This window comes from Ambystoma mexicanum, chromosome 14 (genome assembly GCF_040938575.1).
Source record: "Ambystoma mexicanum isolate Mex_15411 chromosome 14, UKY_AmexF1_1, whole genome shotgun sequence".
NCBI lineage: Eukaryota > Metazoa > Chordata > Amphibia > Caudata > Ambystomatidae > Ambystoma > Ambystoma mexicanum.
This window is the reverse complement of record NC_090940.1, coordinates 378940603-378956986: the sequence shown is the minus strand read 5'-3', so window position 1 is coordinate 378956986 and position 16384 is coordinate 378940603. Positions and strand designations below refer to the sequence as shown.

The following is a 16384-nucleotide window of genomic DNA, read 5'->3' as shown; positions in this document are numbered from 1 at the left end:
ATAGTGCTCGATTCCACCAAATTATGCCTGCCGGCACATACAACACCAGCCCCAGCATTGCTTCTCCTGGTCACCCAGCAACCACGCCCATCCACAACTCTGCACTAAATGTGTATTTATCTTCCATAAGACAGGCCTGGCCCGGCTTCACTGCCCCACACACCACCCCTTGCCCTGCCACACACCATTCCTGCCCAGCTCTCCAGCCTTCCCAACCACTCCTCAACCCCACCTCCATACCCTGCCGCTATTGGGCAGAACACACCTCACTCGCCTCTCCACCAGAACCACACATAATATAGTCTAAACAAGACCTTTGTCTACAGCAAAAAGAAACAATAGACTCTCAGCATGCACCCACCAACAACACCACCACATTAAAAACCAACACTCCCCTCTTCATGTCCTTTCCACTACTACGCCCATACCCCATGTGATTCATGAGATTCCGGACAACAACTCCAAGCGGCCCAGCAATTCTAATGAGACCCCGCAAAACCCACTTAACACCACAGCGACCCTGACCCTCCCTCAGACTTATCTGACCCTGCCCTCAAGCTTGCCCAAACCGAATAAGCCTCTATTAGGAGCCCTACTAAATGTCATATTCCTTGGGGCCCATGCAATCGATATACACGACTGCATACTAGAATCTAAACTTGATTTCTTAGTGCTCTCCGAAACATGGCTGCATACTGTCTCAGGCCCACAGATCACACTATCTATCCCTTCTGAGTACACCCTCCGCAGAGCAGATCGCTTAGATGCCATAGGTGGAGGAGTAGCTATTATCCACAAAACCTCACTACAATTCAGGGAATGTAAAATGGAATCACTTAATGGCTACAAAGCCCTTGCTCTCAAACTAGCCGTTAGCCCTAAGGTAACAATTAACTTCCTAATAGTATAGAGAGCAGCACGTGCATTAAACAACCCAGATATAGACCTACCTCTACTAATCACACCTTTGCTCAAACCCAAAACCAAGTACATCCTACTGGGAGACCTTAATTTAGGTTATAATGACCCCATGGACAGCAAAGCAACAGCCTGCCACAAGGTTTCTGTGAGATGCAATTCACCCAAATAGTGAATTCCCCCACCCACTCTAAAGGCTGAATTCCCGACTGGATACTCACCTTGAATACCGCAGTAACCATATTAGACATCCTTGAGATGCAGTGGACTGACCACTACTTAATCAAATTCAACTTAAACCTAGACACAGACCCAATAGTCAAAACATGCAGCCCAGCTCCCATCCAGGTCAGAAATGCATGCAAACTCACCCCTGAGAACTTAAATCCATTACTCAACAACCTGCTAAACGCCAAACCACTAGACAACATCAACACAGTATCTCGAATCACTACCACCAATGCCTTAAAACCACAATAGATGAAGTAGCCCCTCTCAAAACCAAACTGCCCAAACCTAAATGCAGCTCCCCCTGGTTCAATGATGAACTCATAGAACTCAGAAGGCAAAAAAGAGCCCTAGAACATCTATCCAGAAAAAATAATTCCCCAGAACTCCTAATCAAACTGCAACAACTATCTAAAATGTATAAACTCAGTGTACATTTGCATAAAGCTGAATCGCTTAACAATCGTATCTCCAATGCAGCCTCTAACACAAAAGAACTATTCACTATCATTAGAGAACTAGAATTCCCCATCCAACCCATCAGCCCCATGACTACCAGCAAAGCTTGGTGTACCACTATTCAGGATGCACTATCTTCCAAAATGAATACACTCCAAAGCAAAATAGCCTTGCAGAAAAAGCTCCTAGAGCTCACAACTAACCCACTCCACCCTCCAGACATCACCACAAAATCTGATATACCCAAATTCCACTTCGCACAAGTCACAGAGGACCAGGTCCTCAAAACAATAGCTTATCTCAAGCCATCCAATTGTAAAGGGGACAGATTCCTTGCCAAAGTAGTCAAAGACTGTGCCACCACACTGGCACCTATCATTACCAAATTTGTTAACAAGTCTTTCAACTCTAGTAAAATACCAGCATCTATTAAAGTAGCATGGGTCACACCCCTACTCAAAAAATCCTCACTAGACCCAGCAATCCTGATGAATTACAGGCCCATAACAACAGTCTATTTCTCCTCAAAATCATCGACAAAATAGCATACACTCAAGTCCAAACCCACCTAGAACAGAACCATTTGCTAGGGGACAGACAATCAGTATTCCGTCCCAGTCACAGTACTGAGTCTGACCTCCTAGACCTAAAGAACCAGATGGACTCCATTAGGGACTCTGGTAGACTGGGCATCCTACTACTCCTAGACCTCTCTGCATCGTTTGACTTAGTCGACCATGACAAATTATGCCTAACCCTTACTACCAATTTCCACTTCTCTGGAAAAGCCACCATTGGATAAAATCCTTTCTTTCCGATCGCACCTCTAGAGTCACTCTAGGGGAAGAAGCAGCTGATCCCATCCATGTACCTCTGGGAGTACCGCAAGGATCCTGTCTCTCCCCTGCGCTCAACAACGCCTACATGAAATTACTCTTTGCGACACTAGATGCCATGGGAGTAATCTATACAAACTTTGCCGATGACACGCAAATCCTTATTCCTATCACAGGTAACCTTGAACAAGACACAGCTTGCATTAATAAAATCTACTCCCTCACCCAAAACTGGATGGCCAACAGTTGTCTCTGCTTTAACGGAGAAAAAACGGAGATCCTCATAGTCGGCACCCAAGCCAGACTCAGCAAACTCCACCCTGACTACACCTCCATAGTGATAGATGGCACCCCCACCACTATATCGCACAAAGTTAAAACCCTAGGAGTATACCTTGACTCCAATCTCACCATGAATAACCATATTAGCGCGCTTGCCTCCTCTACAGCTTATACAGCCAAACTCATCACACTAAGCAGGCCTTTCCTCTCCACTGAAAACTGCCTGACACTTGCCAGAGCCCTCATCCTAACAAAGATGACTACTGCAATGTTCTATTGCTAGGCACCTCAAAAAATAATTTAGCCAAACTTCAACTCCTCCAAAACAAAGCCCTTAGAGCAGCTCTGGGCATTAACAGAAGAGAGCATATTTCTCAACATAGAAGAGACGCTCACAGGCTCCCAGTACAAGCGAGAATTCTCCATAAAACTCTCACCATCACCCATAAATGCATTTCTGACACAGCCCCTAGCTATCTCAGTTGAAGCGTCTCTTGCAAAATCGCACCCAGAATACTCACATCTAGCGATAATACACACCTCCGTATGCCACGCTTCACTACTTCTAGAGCTGGCAATGCCAGTTTCCCCGTAGCAGCTTCTCGCATCTGGAACTCGCTTCCCACCCACCCACCTCAGCAAAGAAACCTCCTTCCCTAAGTTCAAGAAAGAACTAAAAACCTGGTTGTTTAATAAATACTAACAGTGGTAGTGGAACACAGCTTGCCTTATTTAATTTACTTACTGCCTAACACACTTTCACTTCGCCCCCATGTTGAGGAACCCACTCGTCCTGTCACACCTACGCCACTGCCCAGGATTCCCAAGTCTGATGTAAACTGGTTACGAAACCTAAGATGCTTATAAGATGTCTGTAACTGCCTAAGACAAACAAGATACTGGTTAAGTTGTATGTAATTATATGTATGTAAATGCCATGTTGTAACAGCTTAAGACGACTATCACGTATGTAACCAATGCCATGATACCTGAGGGTTTGGGCGTGTAATCAAATGCAATGAAATAAATAAATAAATAAATAAACTTGTCCCATGACACTCTTGGTTGTTTACCAGCCCATATGAACTGCGTGATTAGAGATTTCACCTCTCGCAAGTAGTCCGCAGGAAATGCGATAGGCACATTGAGGAACACATAGAGAAAACTGGGGAGCAGTATTATTTTAACCATGGAGATCCTGCCATACAGGTCATACCGATTAAGCGGTAGATTCCTCCACCTCATAGTTGCCTCCCTCGTCTGATGTAATACTTTTTGGTAATTGCTGACATATAGTGTATCGGCATCTCAGGCTATATTGACTCTCAGGTAAGAGGTCTATATCATGTCCCATTGGAACCCCGATTTATCCAAATATTGTTCTACTCCTTCCATTAACGGGAATAGCACTGATTTTTTCGCGTTAATCACAAGACCTGAAAAAAGCCCAAACTGGAAGACATCCTCCATGATGGGGTCTAGGTTTTAATCAGGGTTTTTAATTAACAGTACATGTCATCCACATAGAGTGAGATAACTACCTTATGATTAAAAAGTTGAATGCCCCTGTGTATGTGGACCTCTCTAACCCTTTTGGCCAATGGCTCGATCGCAGGAGCAAACAGCAACAGGGAGAGTGGGCATCCTTACGTACGGCCCTCCTCAATGCCAACCTGGGGATGAGGTGCCTGTTCACCTGCATCCTGGTGACTCAACAGGACCAAGGCTGTTTAATGCTCCCCTAGTCCCATTCTGCGTAAGACAGTGAACAGAAAGGGCATTCTACCGAGTCGAATGCCGGTGGCATCTAGTAGTGCCGCCACAACATGGCCCTCCCGAGTCACCGCAGAGATCAATCCAAACATCCGCCATATCCCCAAGGAGGTGGAGCATCCGGGGATAAAACCGGCCTGGTCGGCTCTCACCATTTTGTTCATCAGTGGTGCCTGTCTAGAGGACAGTATTTGAACTAAAATCTTATTATCCAGGTTGATGAAGGAGATTGGCCTATACGACGCACAGTCGTGTCGTGGCTTGCCCGGTTTTACAACGACTGTTACCATGGCCTCCCTCAGAGATTCCGGGAGTCTCCCCTCCTGGGCACTCCGATGATACATTTGTAAGAGATGGGGCCTATCTTATCTGCGTAGTGCTTATAAAATTCTGCTACAAAACCGTCCGGTCCAGGGGCCTTCCCGGAGGGAAGGGATTTGATAGCTGCCTGTACTTCTTCCAGAGTTATTGGACGGTTCAGTCCCTCCCTCTCATCCTCCATGCACCAGTGCAGGGCGATCTGGTCCAAATATCCCTCTAGGTCAGCTTGAGAGGGATGTGTGTGGGACGCATACAGGTTTTCGTAGATGCGGATGAACGCTAACATTATCCCGGTGTCATCGAATTTCACCTCCCCTTTCTCATTTATTATGGATAAACCCTCCCCCCATGAGTCTCCTGTCTCGTGGCTCTTGCCAATATCCTACCTGGCTTCTGTCTTTCCCCATACTTCCCTATGTGCCAGGGTCTTAAACTGCTCCATGAGTTGTTTTCTTTCTGCCCGTTGACTAGGGAGGGCTAGGCTTCCCTCTTTCTGCAATGCTCCTATTCGTGCCTCCACGTCACTCAACTCTCGTCTGATCTGCTTTAACATGCCCACTTCCTTGGCTATCAATTCCCCCCATATCACACACTTGAAGCTTTCCCAGAGGGTGCAGGGTGATTCCACTGAGCCTACATTAACCTCAGAAAAGGTGTCTATAGACTCCGACAGGCCATCACAGAACACAGTGTCGGTCAAGGCCTCATTTTTGAATCACCATTGTTTGTCCCCTGACCCGACCCCTCAGTTCTATTTTCAATAGCACCGGTGCATGGTCCGAGAGCATGCGGGCCAGGATAGTGACCTCCATGACGACCCCCACAAGTGCCTGGGAGATCAAAAAGAAATCCAGGCGTGATGCCGAGACTTGGACCAATGACTGGAAGATATATTGCCCCACCCCTGGTTCTTGAGTCTCCACACATCTTCTAGCTCCCATGATTGACTCATTTTGTTTAATCCCCTGCGCCCTTCAGTCAAGGGGCAGGACTGACCCACTGAGTGGTCAAGGTCTGGGTCCATCACCTCATTAAAATTATTCCCGGCCTGTATTGTCTCCAGTGGGGGCCTCCGCCAGGCACTGGTCAAGCCACTCCACAGTCGCCACTGAGTCTTGGTTAGGTCTGTAATAATTGACCAGGGTGTATAGGCAGCCCAGCATCATACTCCACAAGACCAAGCCCCTTCCCTCCCCATCCCTTATAGTGGAGATCAGGTTAAACCCAGCTTGATTATGGATAAGGATGCCAACCCCCTCGCGTAGGATGAATAGGATGAGAAGTAGCGATGAGCCCCCCAGCTTTTACCAAATCTCTGCTTGGCTTCTAGCGTTAAGTGCATCTCCTCTAGGAACGTGATTTCTGGTGGCTCTGTAGATAAAGGAGAACCCTGCGACACTTTGATGGGCAGTTCAGTCCCCTCACGTTCCATGTTAAACAACTAATTGATCCTGCCATATTCTAAGGTGATGCTCTGCTGTTCCCAGTCCCTGTTGTTGACCCTCTCGTGTTGTGGTCTGGATATGTTAGCCATTCATATTGTGTGTACCATGCCTTCCAACGTGTCATGATGCCTAACTTCCCCATCCACCCTTCCCGCCCCCACCAGCATCCCAAACCTGTAAGTAAAATACATTCCCTCGCCCTCCCCATGTTGGCTCCCCCAACTTGCCAACATCTAAATAAATTGAGTTGCTTCTGCTTTTGTAGGCAGCTATTGGCTCGACCAGGGCTCCACACTCACCAAGGTAGGTACCACTCTTGGCCGCTCAGTTTTTGACCCTATTCGACGACTGCCGTTGGTTCATGCCGGGCATGCACAGTCTCACGGCTGCTCAGCCATTGTTTCCGCTGGGTCTTGGGATTCGAGGCAAGCATTCAAGGAAGTCGTTAGCTTCCGCTGGGGTGGTGAAGAATAGTGTCCTCCCCTCATGCTCCACCGGTAACTTGGCTGGGAACATCATTGCATATCGGATCCCTCTCTCCTGCATCCTTTTCTTCACATCCATGTAGGTTCAGCGGGATGCCTGGACCTTATCAGAGAAGTCCGGGAAGATTTTTAGTGTGTCGCCATTGTACATCAGGTCCCCCTTTTCTCTTGCCTTCGAGAGGGCCAGGTCTCTGTCCCGATAGTTTAACATTTGTGCAATTATGGGGCGTGGTGGGGCACCGGATAGCGGCTTTCTGCCGCTGGGAATTCTATGCGCCCTCTCAACTACAAATATGCTTGAGAAGCCTTCCCGCTTCTACATGTCCCAGAGGATCTCCTCCACCTTAGATTCCATGTTTGTCTGATTGACAGCTTCCGAGACGCCTATTATTCGCAGGTTATTCCACCTTGATCTTGATTCCAAGTCATCCTGCTTTTCCGTCAGTTCTTTCAGCAGCCTCTTCATCTGTTGGAGGTCCCTCAATGTTGATGTTGCTTTATCCTCCATTTTTGAGATACTACCCTCCGCCTCATCTAGTCTTTCCCTGTGTTTGTCTAAGCGGACCTGCATGTGATCCACTTTGCAGGTCAGCGTGTCCATCTTCCCATCAAGGGACTGAACGCTGCTTTGTAGCTGGCTGAACATCTCTTTTATGTTGTGGAATGCTGTGGTAGTGTCTTGGGTAGTTTGGTGAGTACTCCCCTCGGGGGGGGGGCTTCATGGACCCCATGAGTTTGGGCTGCGAGGAGGCCTCGAACTGGAGCTTGGTCTGTTGCTTGCCGCCCTTGTTTGCCTGGGCCATTTTCATCTAGCCGTCCTGCGCCGGCATCACACGTGCCTCCAGTGCTGATTACCGCACACATTTTGCTCCACTGACCCCCTTCTGTGTTATCCTTCCACCTTGTTGTCCTGGACAAGAGAGATTAGATGTTCAGAGGGGGTGTGGCGCCTGTTATAGCTTTCCTGCCACTTAGCTACTGCTCTTGCGGAGCCGGCTCTGTTCCAGCCACCGGACCTCCGTTGCTACTATACAGTGTGGCGAAGAAGGGTGTCATCCTTGCATGTCTCAGCCTCTCCTCCCGTTGTTTACAGTATGACAGCCTAGCCGATTCTGTGGGAGGTGTGGTCCTCGGGTCTATAGAGGCAGGACTACCCCTGAGGGGCCCCAGCCAAGCTCCGGCATCATCATTAGGGGGTAAGTTTGTATATTGGGAGATTATGAGTCCACATATTGGGGATACCCCCCTTATAGAAACTCCATTACATGCGTATTAGATCAGCAAGGGCAGCATGCAGGACCAAGCTCCCAACCGAACCAGACTTGCATGCTTGTTTAAGATATATACTTACACCGGCGGGGAGCAAGACAACTATCTCGACCTTGTATAAATTGGCACAAACAATGACACAATATAAAGGCCCTGATATCAGAAAACAGTGGGCAACAGAACTGGGGGTAGCGATCCCTGAGGCTTTATGGGAGCGTAAATGCCTACTGATAAGGGGAGTGTCTATGAACTCGAGATACCGACTTATACACTTTAAGAAATAAATAGACTATATCACACTCCTGAGAAGGTGTCCAAGTTTAGCCCGCTAAGCGCCGGAGAGTGCCCACGTTGTAATAGCTCATAAGCCAACCTGATGCACATGATATGGGATTTCCTCAGGCTATAGGATTATTGGGGGAAGGTCAAGGACACTTTGGACGCAGTTCTGGGGCAAAAATTGCAACTTAGACATGTGCAATGTATTTTGGGGTACACTGAGAGAATGAATGAAACACACCGTAGACTGTTAAACCTATGCCTGGTATGGCAAAGAGATATATTCTGCAACGATGGACATGGAAATGCCCCCCCCCCTCGTGGACAGATTGGCTCCATGATGTAATGTGGGCCAACACAGTAGAGGAATTATATTTGCCCCTAGTGGCCAGGCTATGCCGCCCAAGGACATATGTCAAAATGTCCGTCGCTACCAGGTGGATTATGTTAATAATGTAGCTTGATAAACGTTTTGTGGTTTGGATATCGAGCAATTTGCTGACCTGCCCCAGGGGGACATACTCATGTATAAATGTTACCTATCAACCCTAATTTTGATGAGATGAGATGCTGTAATGTTGTAAGATATGTGCAGCCTTTTAACACCGTGTCAGTACTATGAGGGATCACCTGGTGTATAATAAATAAAGTTGTTAAAAAAAAAAAAAACAATGCATCTGCCAGAATGAATGCACCACATCTTAGGAAGAATATCTTGCTGTTTCCCAAAGTACCCATCATGTAAAACCGTTTGATTCTGCGTGGCAAACATTTCCCAACAAAGGGCTAGCTGTTGTCAGAGTCATATATTACATGCTATCAATTTTTGTGTGAATGTCTTGCTAATTATATTCATGCCTTGTGTAATGCAATCTTTATTGGCAGGGTGTGCAATCCCATCTGGCAATGGCCCACCAGCTTGGGTTAAGGGCATGAGTGCAGTGAGGGACCTAAAAGAGAGCAATGACACGCTGTCACTCGCCTGGACAGCCCATCCTACGGGGGAATATCTACATTACCACAATCATCACCATGTGTGCAAGTGACAAACATGGGTGCCAATGTGGACACGAAAATGTACCTTCTCAGTTGTTTCACCTACGTCACTGCGCTGCGTGCGGGGGTCCCTTTTTAAGTCTTAAATTCAGGAAATCACTGAAGGCTGAAAAGAGAGTAGCGTAGCCCAGCAAGCTGCAATGATAAAGAAAAGATGTGATAATGACTAAAGCCTGATCTGAATGTAGGCTTCCCGAGCTAAGAAAGATGCCTTCTGAGCAACACAATTGGCTACCACACATGCAATGATTGCTAATAAAAAATGTGGAATTTTGTAACTGCCAGTGGAAGTTAAACATTGAGTCCACCCCTTTAATTAATATGTATTTCTTTTGCAGTTCCAGGTGTGGCTATTCAAACGACGACCTTTGAAAGAAACACATTACTCAAAGAAGAAAGTGACCAAAAAACCGAACAATCTGAGCAACTAAACCAACCGCTGTCAGGGGATGGAGGAGAAAGTATATATGATCCGACACTGTTGCTCCTTGCAAACACAGCTGCACCTCGACAGTTCGGCGAGCACGTCAAGAATAATAATGCAGATGTTGAAAATAAGCACATACGAGACCTACAGACAGAAACGCATGCCATGTCATCCGTTCATGCCCAAGAAGGTGAGTACATGTCATGTGCACACAATCAAGAAAATGGAATATAGTTTTCATCAGAAATGACTTTTCTCTTTCAGTGCCACATTCCTGCTGATAGCAAGTGCTAGATTCTTTATGATATCGCCATGTGCCATACATACATCATAAATATGTTAATATATGGCTGGGATATGCACAAAACATTCTTGAAAGTTAGTACAACCTCTTTAAAAAAAATGTAAGAAAATATATATTATGTGTGTGCGTGTCTATATATGTATGTATATACACTATTCAGTGAAAACATTTTGTTAAAGGGGCGTTATCGTTAAGTTGCACTAATAAAAAGCTATGAAATTCAGTGAAAAAACGTTTTTAAAGGAATGTTATGGTTACGAAGTAAAACCGAAAACCCCCAGAAATTCACCAGTTATGGTAAACTAAGCAACCATAACTCGCACCACCATCGTGCACTGCTAATACTAACATCTAGGACATCAAAGATGACATCACAAATGTAATTTATGACATCCCTGATGACATCACATATTACATTAATTGTCATAAAAGGTTCCTTCAAGGGGTTGTGTTCACAATGTTGGTAGCAACATATCTAGCCGACAATAAGGACCATAATCCATGGCATTCTATGACTATCCGCTGTCTCTGCAGTCCTCTCTCTAGGCAACGCTTTATTAAAAAAAAAACAGATTGCACATGCACACCATCGCACAAGACAGCCCTTCTACCCTTTTTACTGTTCTGTTTCTACCACTCCCTCATTGCCTGCTTTGAAACAGTCACACATATATCCACCAATTTGTTCCACACACCAACTGCCACTTGAAAATGTTGTACAAATCTTACCATATGCATTTCCCTTGCTTATCCAAGAATATTGTACACACCGCTGCTGTAAATGCACATATGCATTGTGCAGTAAAAGAAGTGCATGAATGGAAAGACGAGTAGGGATTACCAAGTGCTCATAGAAGACCAGAAGGAAAGTACCAAGACATGCCAAAGTGGGAAGCCACTAACTACTTGCTGGGGCAAAGGAGAACCAAGGGTGTGGTACACAGCCACCAGGCGGTACACCACAAGGGAAGTGCTGAAGGGTTGAGGGGTGTACTGGTGTCCACTAGATATAGGGCCTGAAACCTGTGAGGTTTATGAAGGACTAAGCCGGCAGTGGCAGTGGCAGTGGTATGAGTTAGCAGGGAAGTGATTAAGGAAAACAGGAACACAAAAACACATTTTTGAGAAGCTTTCGGAACTTAAGGAAGTCCAGCTGAAGTACTAAAGGAGCAGGAAGGCTGTTCTAAAGAGAGGCATCTGCTGAAGACAGAGACATGCCTCCCGTTCTCTGTTTTAAAAAGCATTTCACAAGCAGAGTATTGGAGTTACAGCAGATGAGCGCTGTAGCAGTGCAGTATTTAGGGAAACAAAGTTGGACGTATTATAGTCCTTGCAATTAGCAGGACTCAATGTACACATTTTTGGGCAGCAGCGATACCATCCCTGGGCTTCAGGCCAAGGATAAGTCTTGCAGCCCTATTCTAGATTATCTGAAGGGGGTATAGACAATACATGGGAAAGTTATGGAAGAGGCTGTTGCAGTAGTCCAGCCTACACAGTCCCAGGGCTCTACAGATGTTGAACTTCTGGGGGAAGGTAAGGAACGGTACAATACCTATAAGGAGGTCACACTCAAACCATAGGCTTTCTTTACAAGCTCCAAAATGTAAGCAGTCAAAGAGAGAAACCATTTAAAGATAACCCCAAGGATTTTGACATCACAGAATGGTAAGAGTAGACGGCCCAAAGACAGCAGCCACAGGGTAGAAGAAAAACAGGGTACATGTGTCATAATAAGAAAGATCTCTGTCTTACTGGCACTGAGACAGATATTGTTAGCCGCACACACTGCCTCAATGGCGGTCAGACAATCAGGGATAAAAAACGAGGACAAATAATTAGTTCAGGAAAGTTTAAGGAGTGTCATTAACATAACACTGGCACATAAAAAAAAGAAGAAAGACATCAGGTGAGCCAGAGTGAGGAAATAGATATGTAAGTGCCACAATGATAGGATAAAACCCTGGGGTGCTCTGCAGGTACATAGTGAGGTGGTGGAGTACAAACAGCCCAGTTGTAGCTGGGAACGTCCGTTAGTGAGAAAAACAGATCAGCCAGTCCAGTGCCTGGTCCATGATGCTAAAGGTATCATGTAACCGTTTAATAAGGATACAATAGTTCACCCTGTAAAAGGTGGATGGGACTTGAGTGCGCATTGTCCTCAATTTTACTACAATCATGAATACCATATACACTATTGAGGCAGAGATTTTAAGCCACACACAGTGCCTTAATGGCAGTCAGACAATCAGGGATAAAAATGAGGAGAACAAATTAGTTCAAGGAAGTTTAAGGAAAGCTGTGTGTCATTAACATAACACTAGAAATGAGAAAAGAAGAAAGACATCAGGCGAGCCAGAGGGAGGAAATAGATATGTAATTGCCACAACGATACGATAAAACTCTGAGGTACTCTGCAGGTACACAGTGAGGTGGTGGAGTACAAACATCCCAGTTGCAGCTGCGAAGGGCGTTTAGTCAGGAAAACAGATGAGCTAGTCCAGTGCCCGGTCCATGATGCTAAAGATATCATGTAAGCGTTTAATAAGGATACATTGGTTCACCATGGGAAAAGTGGACGAGACATCGGGCCTCATTACACGGACGGCGGTAAGGGTTAACGGTCACCGTTAATGGCAACGGTGACCGTTAACCCTTACCGCCGTACTACGAGGTCCCTTTGCGGGTTGGAGGATTTAACGCCTGCTTCTTGCAGGCGTTAAAATCCAACCCGCTAAGGGACCTCGGAGCTAATTACGGCACCGCAAATTTGCGGTGCCGTAATTAGCGCCTTCCCCATTTCCATAGAGCCCTATGGGGCAGAAATGGGAATGGGGAAGGGCAATGGCGGAAAGGGGATTTACCGCCCCTCCAACCTTGGAATGGGGCGGTAAATCCCCTTTCCGCCAAGGCGGTGCCGGTATTTTACCGGCATGAGCCATGGCGCTAATAGCGCCATGGCTCACCGCCTACCGTGTAATGAGGCCCATCAAGAGGCACTATCCTCAATTGTTCTACAATCATAAATACCATATACACTATTGAGACAGACATTGTTAGCCACAGACATTGTTAGCTGCACACAATGGGCCTCATTCCGAGGTTGGTGCTAGTCATGGCGCTATTAGCGTCATGACTAGCACCATTACCGGTACCGTGTCCGCCCCGGTTCAATAGGGATTTACCGGTCCAGTCCGACCTTTGCGAGACCGGTAAGTCCCCATTGAAAATGTCAATCCCCATTCCCATTTGAGCCCCCATAGGGCTCAATGGGAATGGGGAGGGTGCTAATAACAGTACCGTAAATTACGGTACCATTATTAGCTCTAAAGTCCCTTTGCGGGTCCCGTCCTTAATGCCTGCTAAAACCAGGCATTAAAGAAGGACCCGCAAAGGGACCTCGGAATAGGGCGCAAAGGGATTACCGGCACCAGTGTCATTACCGGTGCCCGGTATCCCTTTGCGCCTGGGTCGTAATGACCCCCAATGCCTCAATGGTGGTCAGACATCCAGGGATAAAAAATGAAGAGAACAAATTAGTTCAGGAAAGTTTAAGGAAAACTGTGTGTCGTTAACATAACACTGGAAATAAGAAAAGAAGCAACACATCAGGTGAGTCAGAGGGAGGAAATATATATGTAATTGCCACAATGATAGGATTAAACCCTGGGGTACTCTGCAAGTACACAGTGTGGTGGTGGAGTACATGCAGCGCAGTTGCAGCTGGAAAGGGAAGTTAGTGAGGAAAACAGATCAGCCAGTCCGGTGCCAGGTCCATGATGCTAAAGTTATCATGTAAAAGGTATCATGTAACCGTTTGATAAGGATACAATGTTCCACTGTATGAAAGGTGGACAAGCCATCAAGGAGCACTAGCCACAATTCTAGTACAATCATAAATACTATATATACTTTAATTATATCATTCCACCATATTACAAATACTGTATACTCCCCATTAATTACCTGGAATTACTGTACACATATTACTATGCTATAGGTTGACAGTGGCCAGATTTCTGGGGGCATGGCCATGCCCTCAAGAATCTGCCCACTGCCCACAACTACCACAATAGGTTTCAACTATATAACAAGTACATACAATACGCATTCAAATAACAAAACCCACCCAAAACCCCCCACCATGCATATAATGTCTGCGAACTGTAGAAGGTGTCCGTGCACTCTGAAGCACCTGTACATCCCTTTTTCACCTAGAAAAACAGCTCCATATTATCTGCATTCCACCTTCCTACCCTTTTCATGCCCTCTTTCAGACAACAAATAACCCCAAATGGGTTTTCCAAATTGTTCCTTCTCAGCGCTGTCCGCGAACTGGGCGGCACCCGCACCCACACCCTTTTTTTCACCTAGAAAAACAGGTCCATATCATCTTTATTCCACCCCCCACCTGTGCAGCCCCTCTTTCGACCAGCAAATAACCCCAAAAGTGTTTTCCAGACTTTTCCCCATCACGCTCTCCTCAGACACCGGCAGCTATCCGCGGATCCAACATGGGTTATCGTTTTAAAAACATGATGCACCTCACGCTTTTCACCTTTCAGTCAGCGGGCGAGTCCATTGTCCGCGGACATCACGTCAGACCCTGATTGTTCCGGGGGGTGTCCGAGAACCAAATAGGGAAGTGAGTCCACGGACCAGACCGAGATAGCCCACACAAGCACGCTTTTGGGACCAAGCCGCCAATCCTGGTGCAAATTTAGTGAAAATCCATTCAGCGGTTTAGGCTGTAGGCGTGAGTAAAAAAGAATTCCATTGTGTCTATGAGGATTTCCACAAATGTTGGGAACCCCTATAACTTTGCCCACCCTTGAAGAAACTGCACCAAGCTTTGCTGAATCATTACGAGGGGGGCATATACTTTTTATGCAAAGATTGGTGAGGATTTATCCATTTGGTTGAAGTTATAGGGCGTCCCAACATTTGTGCTCTTCCTATGGGTTGAGCAACTTAACCATAACTATAGGGCCGCTACCGCAGGTCCTGTAATAAAACAACATTGCAGACTTCCTCATTGGAGTTTAGGTAAGGGATCAGACACATGCTATTTTTTTCAATTATGATGAATTTATTCACCTCAAATATTGCCATGATTATAAAATTAGATTTTTTGTTTGAACAGATCATGGCTTTGCACCAGTATTTAAAGAGGAAACAAGCTATTTCCTGGATAATATTAATGCTGATTTTAGATTTATTTTAACCAAAGAAAGAAAACAGATGAATAACTTCACTGTACTTGTATTACAGCTAAACATGGGAGACATGCAATTTAACAGTTAGGATATCTATGTATCTAAATGTTTATATATGCCTGCTAGCACAATTCGCCAAGCATCATTACCTACAGTTTCAGATATATGCAAATGATGTCCATACTCATCTCACTTGGGGGCACGGAGCTGGATCGTGTTGAGTGATTTTCACAAAAACTAATTGACTAACTGTGATTGAAGACTACATTCTGAGGAAATGTTGTGATGTTTACAGATAGAGTAAGGGAGAAAGAGAAGTGATACAGGTGTGAGAAGAGACAAAAAAAGAAAAAAGGTCAAAAAAGGGTAAAGATAAAGGCAAGAAAAAGAAGCAGTGAATGGTGCAACCTCCTAATTACAAAGACGAAATTAAAAAATATACCATAAAGAAAGCAGGTTGGGGGGATTCCAAGATGACAGCTAGCGGAGGAGGACGTGTGTGAGCATCTCTCCTCACCGGGCTGCAATAAAAGAACGATAAATAAGAAACGTGGGTCGCTCTCACACCCATCTCCTTCGAATGACAAGCTGGGAACGGATGAGGAATACCACTGAGGGACAAGAGATCTAGCGAGTGTCCCGCAGAAAGGAGAATCCAAGCATGAGGGATCACCGAGCCCCGCCTAGGGGAACAGAGATAAGCGGCAATCCGGGCCGCTAGTGAAGAAGCAGCAGTAAAGCGGGAAACAAAGGAGCCAGGGTACAGCCCAGAATATCACCATCGGGAGAGCGGAGGCACTATAAGGCGGGGTGCCCACACTGCGTGAAGACGCCAGGTGGCGAAGAAACAAAAAGCGGCTGCCACCTAGGAGGGAAGAGGAGTCCAGCTGAGCGGAGGTACGGCCGCACATAAGAGTCACATATCGGCCGGCCCCGGGAAAGCAAACCACCAGAAGGAAATCGTAGAGACCAAACCTCCCCCCCATCCCCTCCCACCCAGGCGGGAAGAGAACAACAACAAATAAGCGGAGAGCTACCCCGTACCTCCCACCCACTCCCACCCGGGAGGGAGGAGACTAAGCAAAT

The 16384-nt window shown here is 46.1% G+C and overlaps 1 protein-coding gene across 2 annotated transcripts in view; it reads left to right on the top strand.

Moving 5' to 3' along the window:
• MIA2 (MIA SH3 domain ER export factor 2) overlaps positions 1-16384 on the top strand; it is a 2742135-nt gene that overhangs the window by 466511 nt on the left and 2259240 nt on the right. For both annotated transcript variants that reach the window (XM_069637493.1, XM_069637494.1), the window contains exon 5: positions 9690-9968. In XM_069637493.1, the coding sequence (XP_069493594.1) occupies positions 9690-9968 (279 nt within the window). The remainder of the gene's footprint in view (positions 1-9689; positions 9969-16384) is intronic.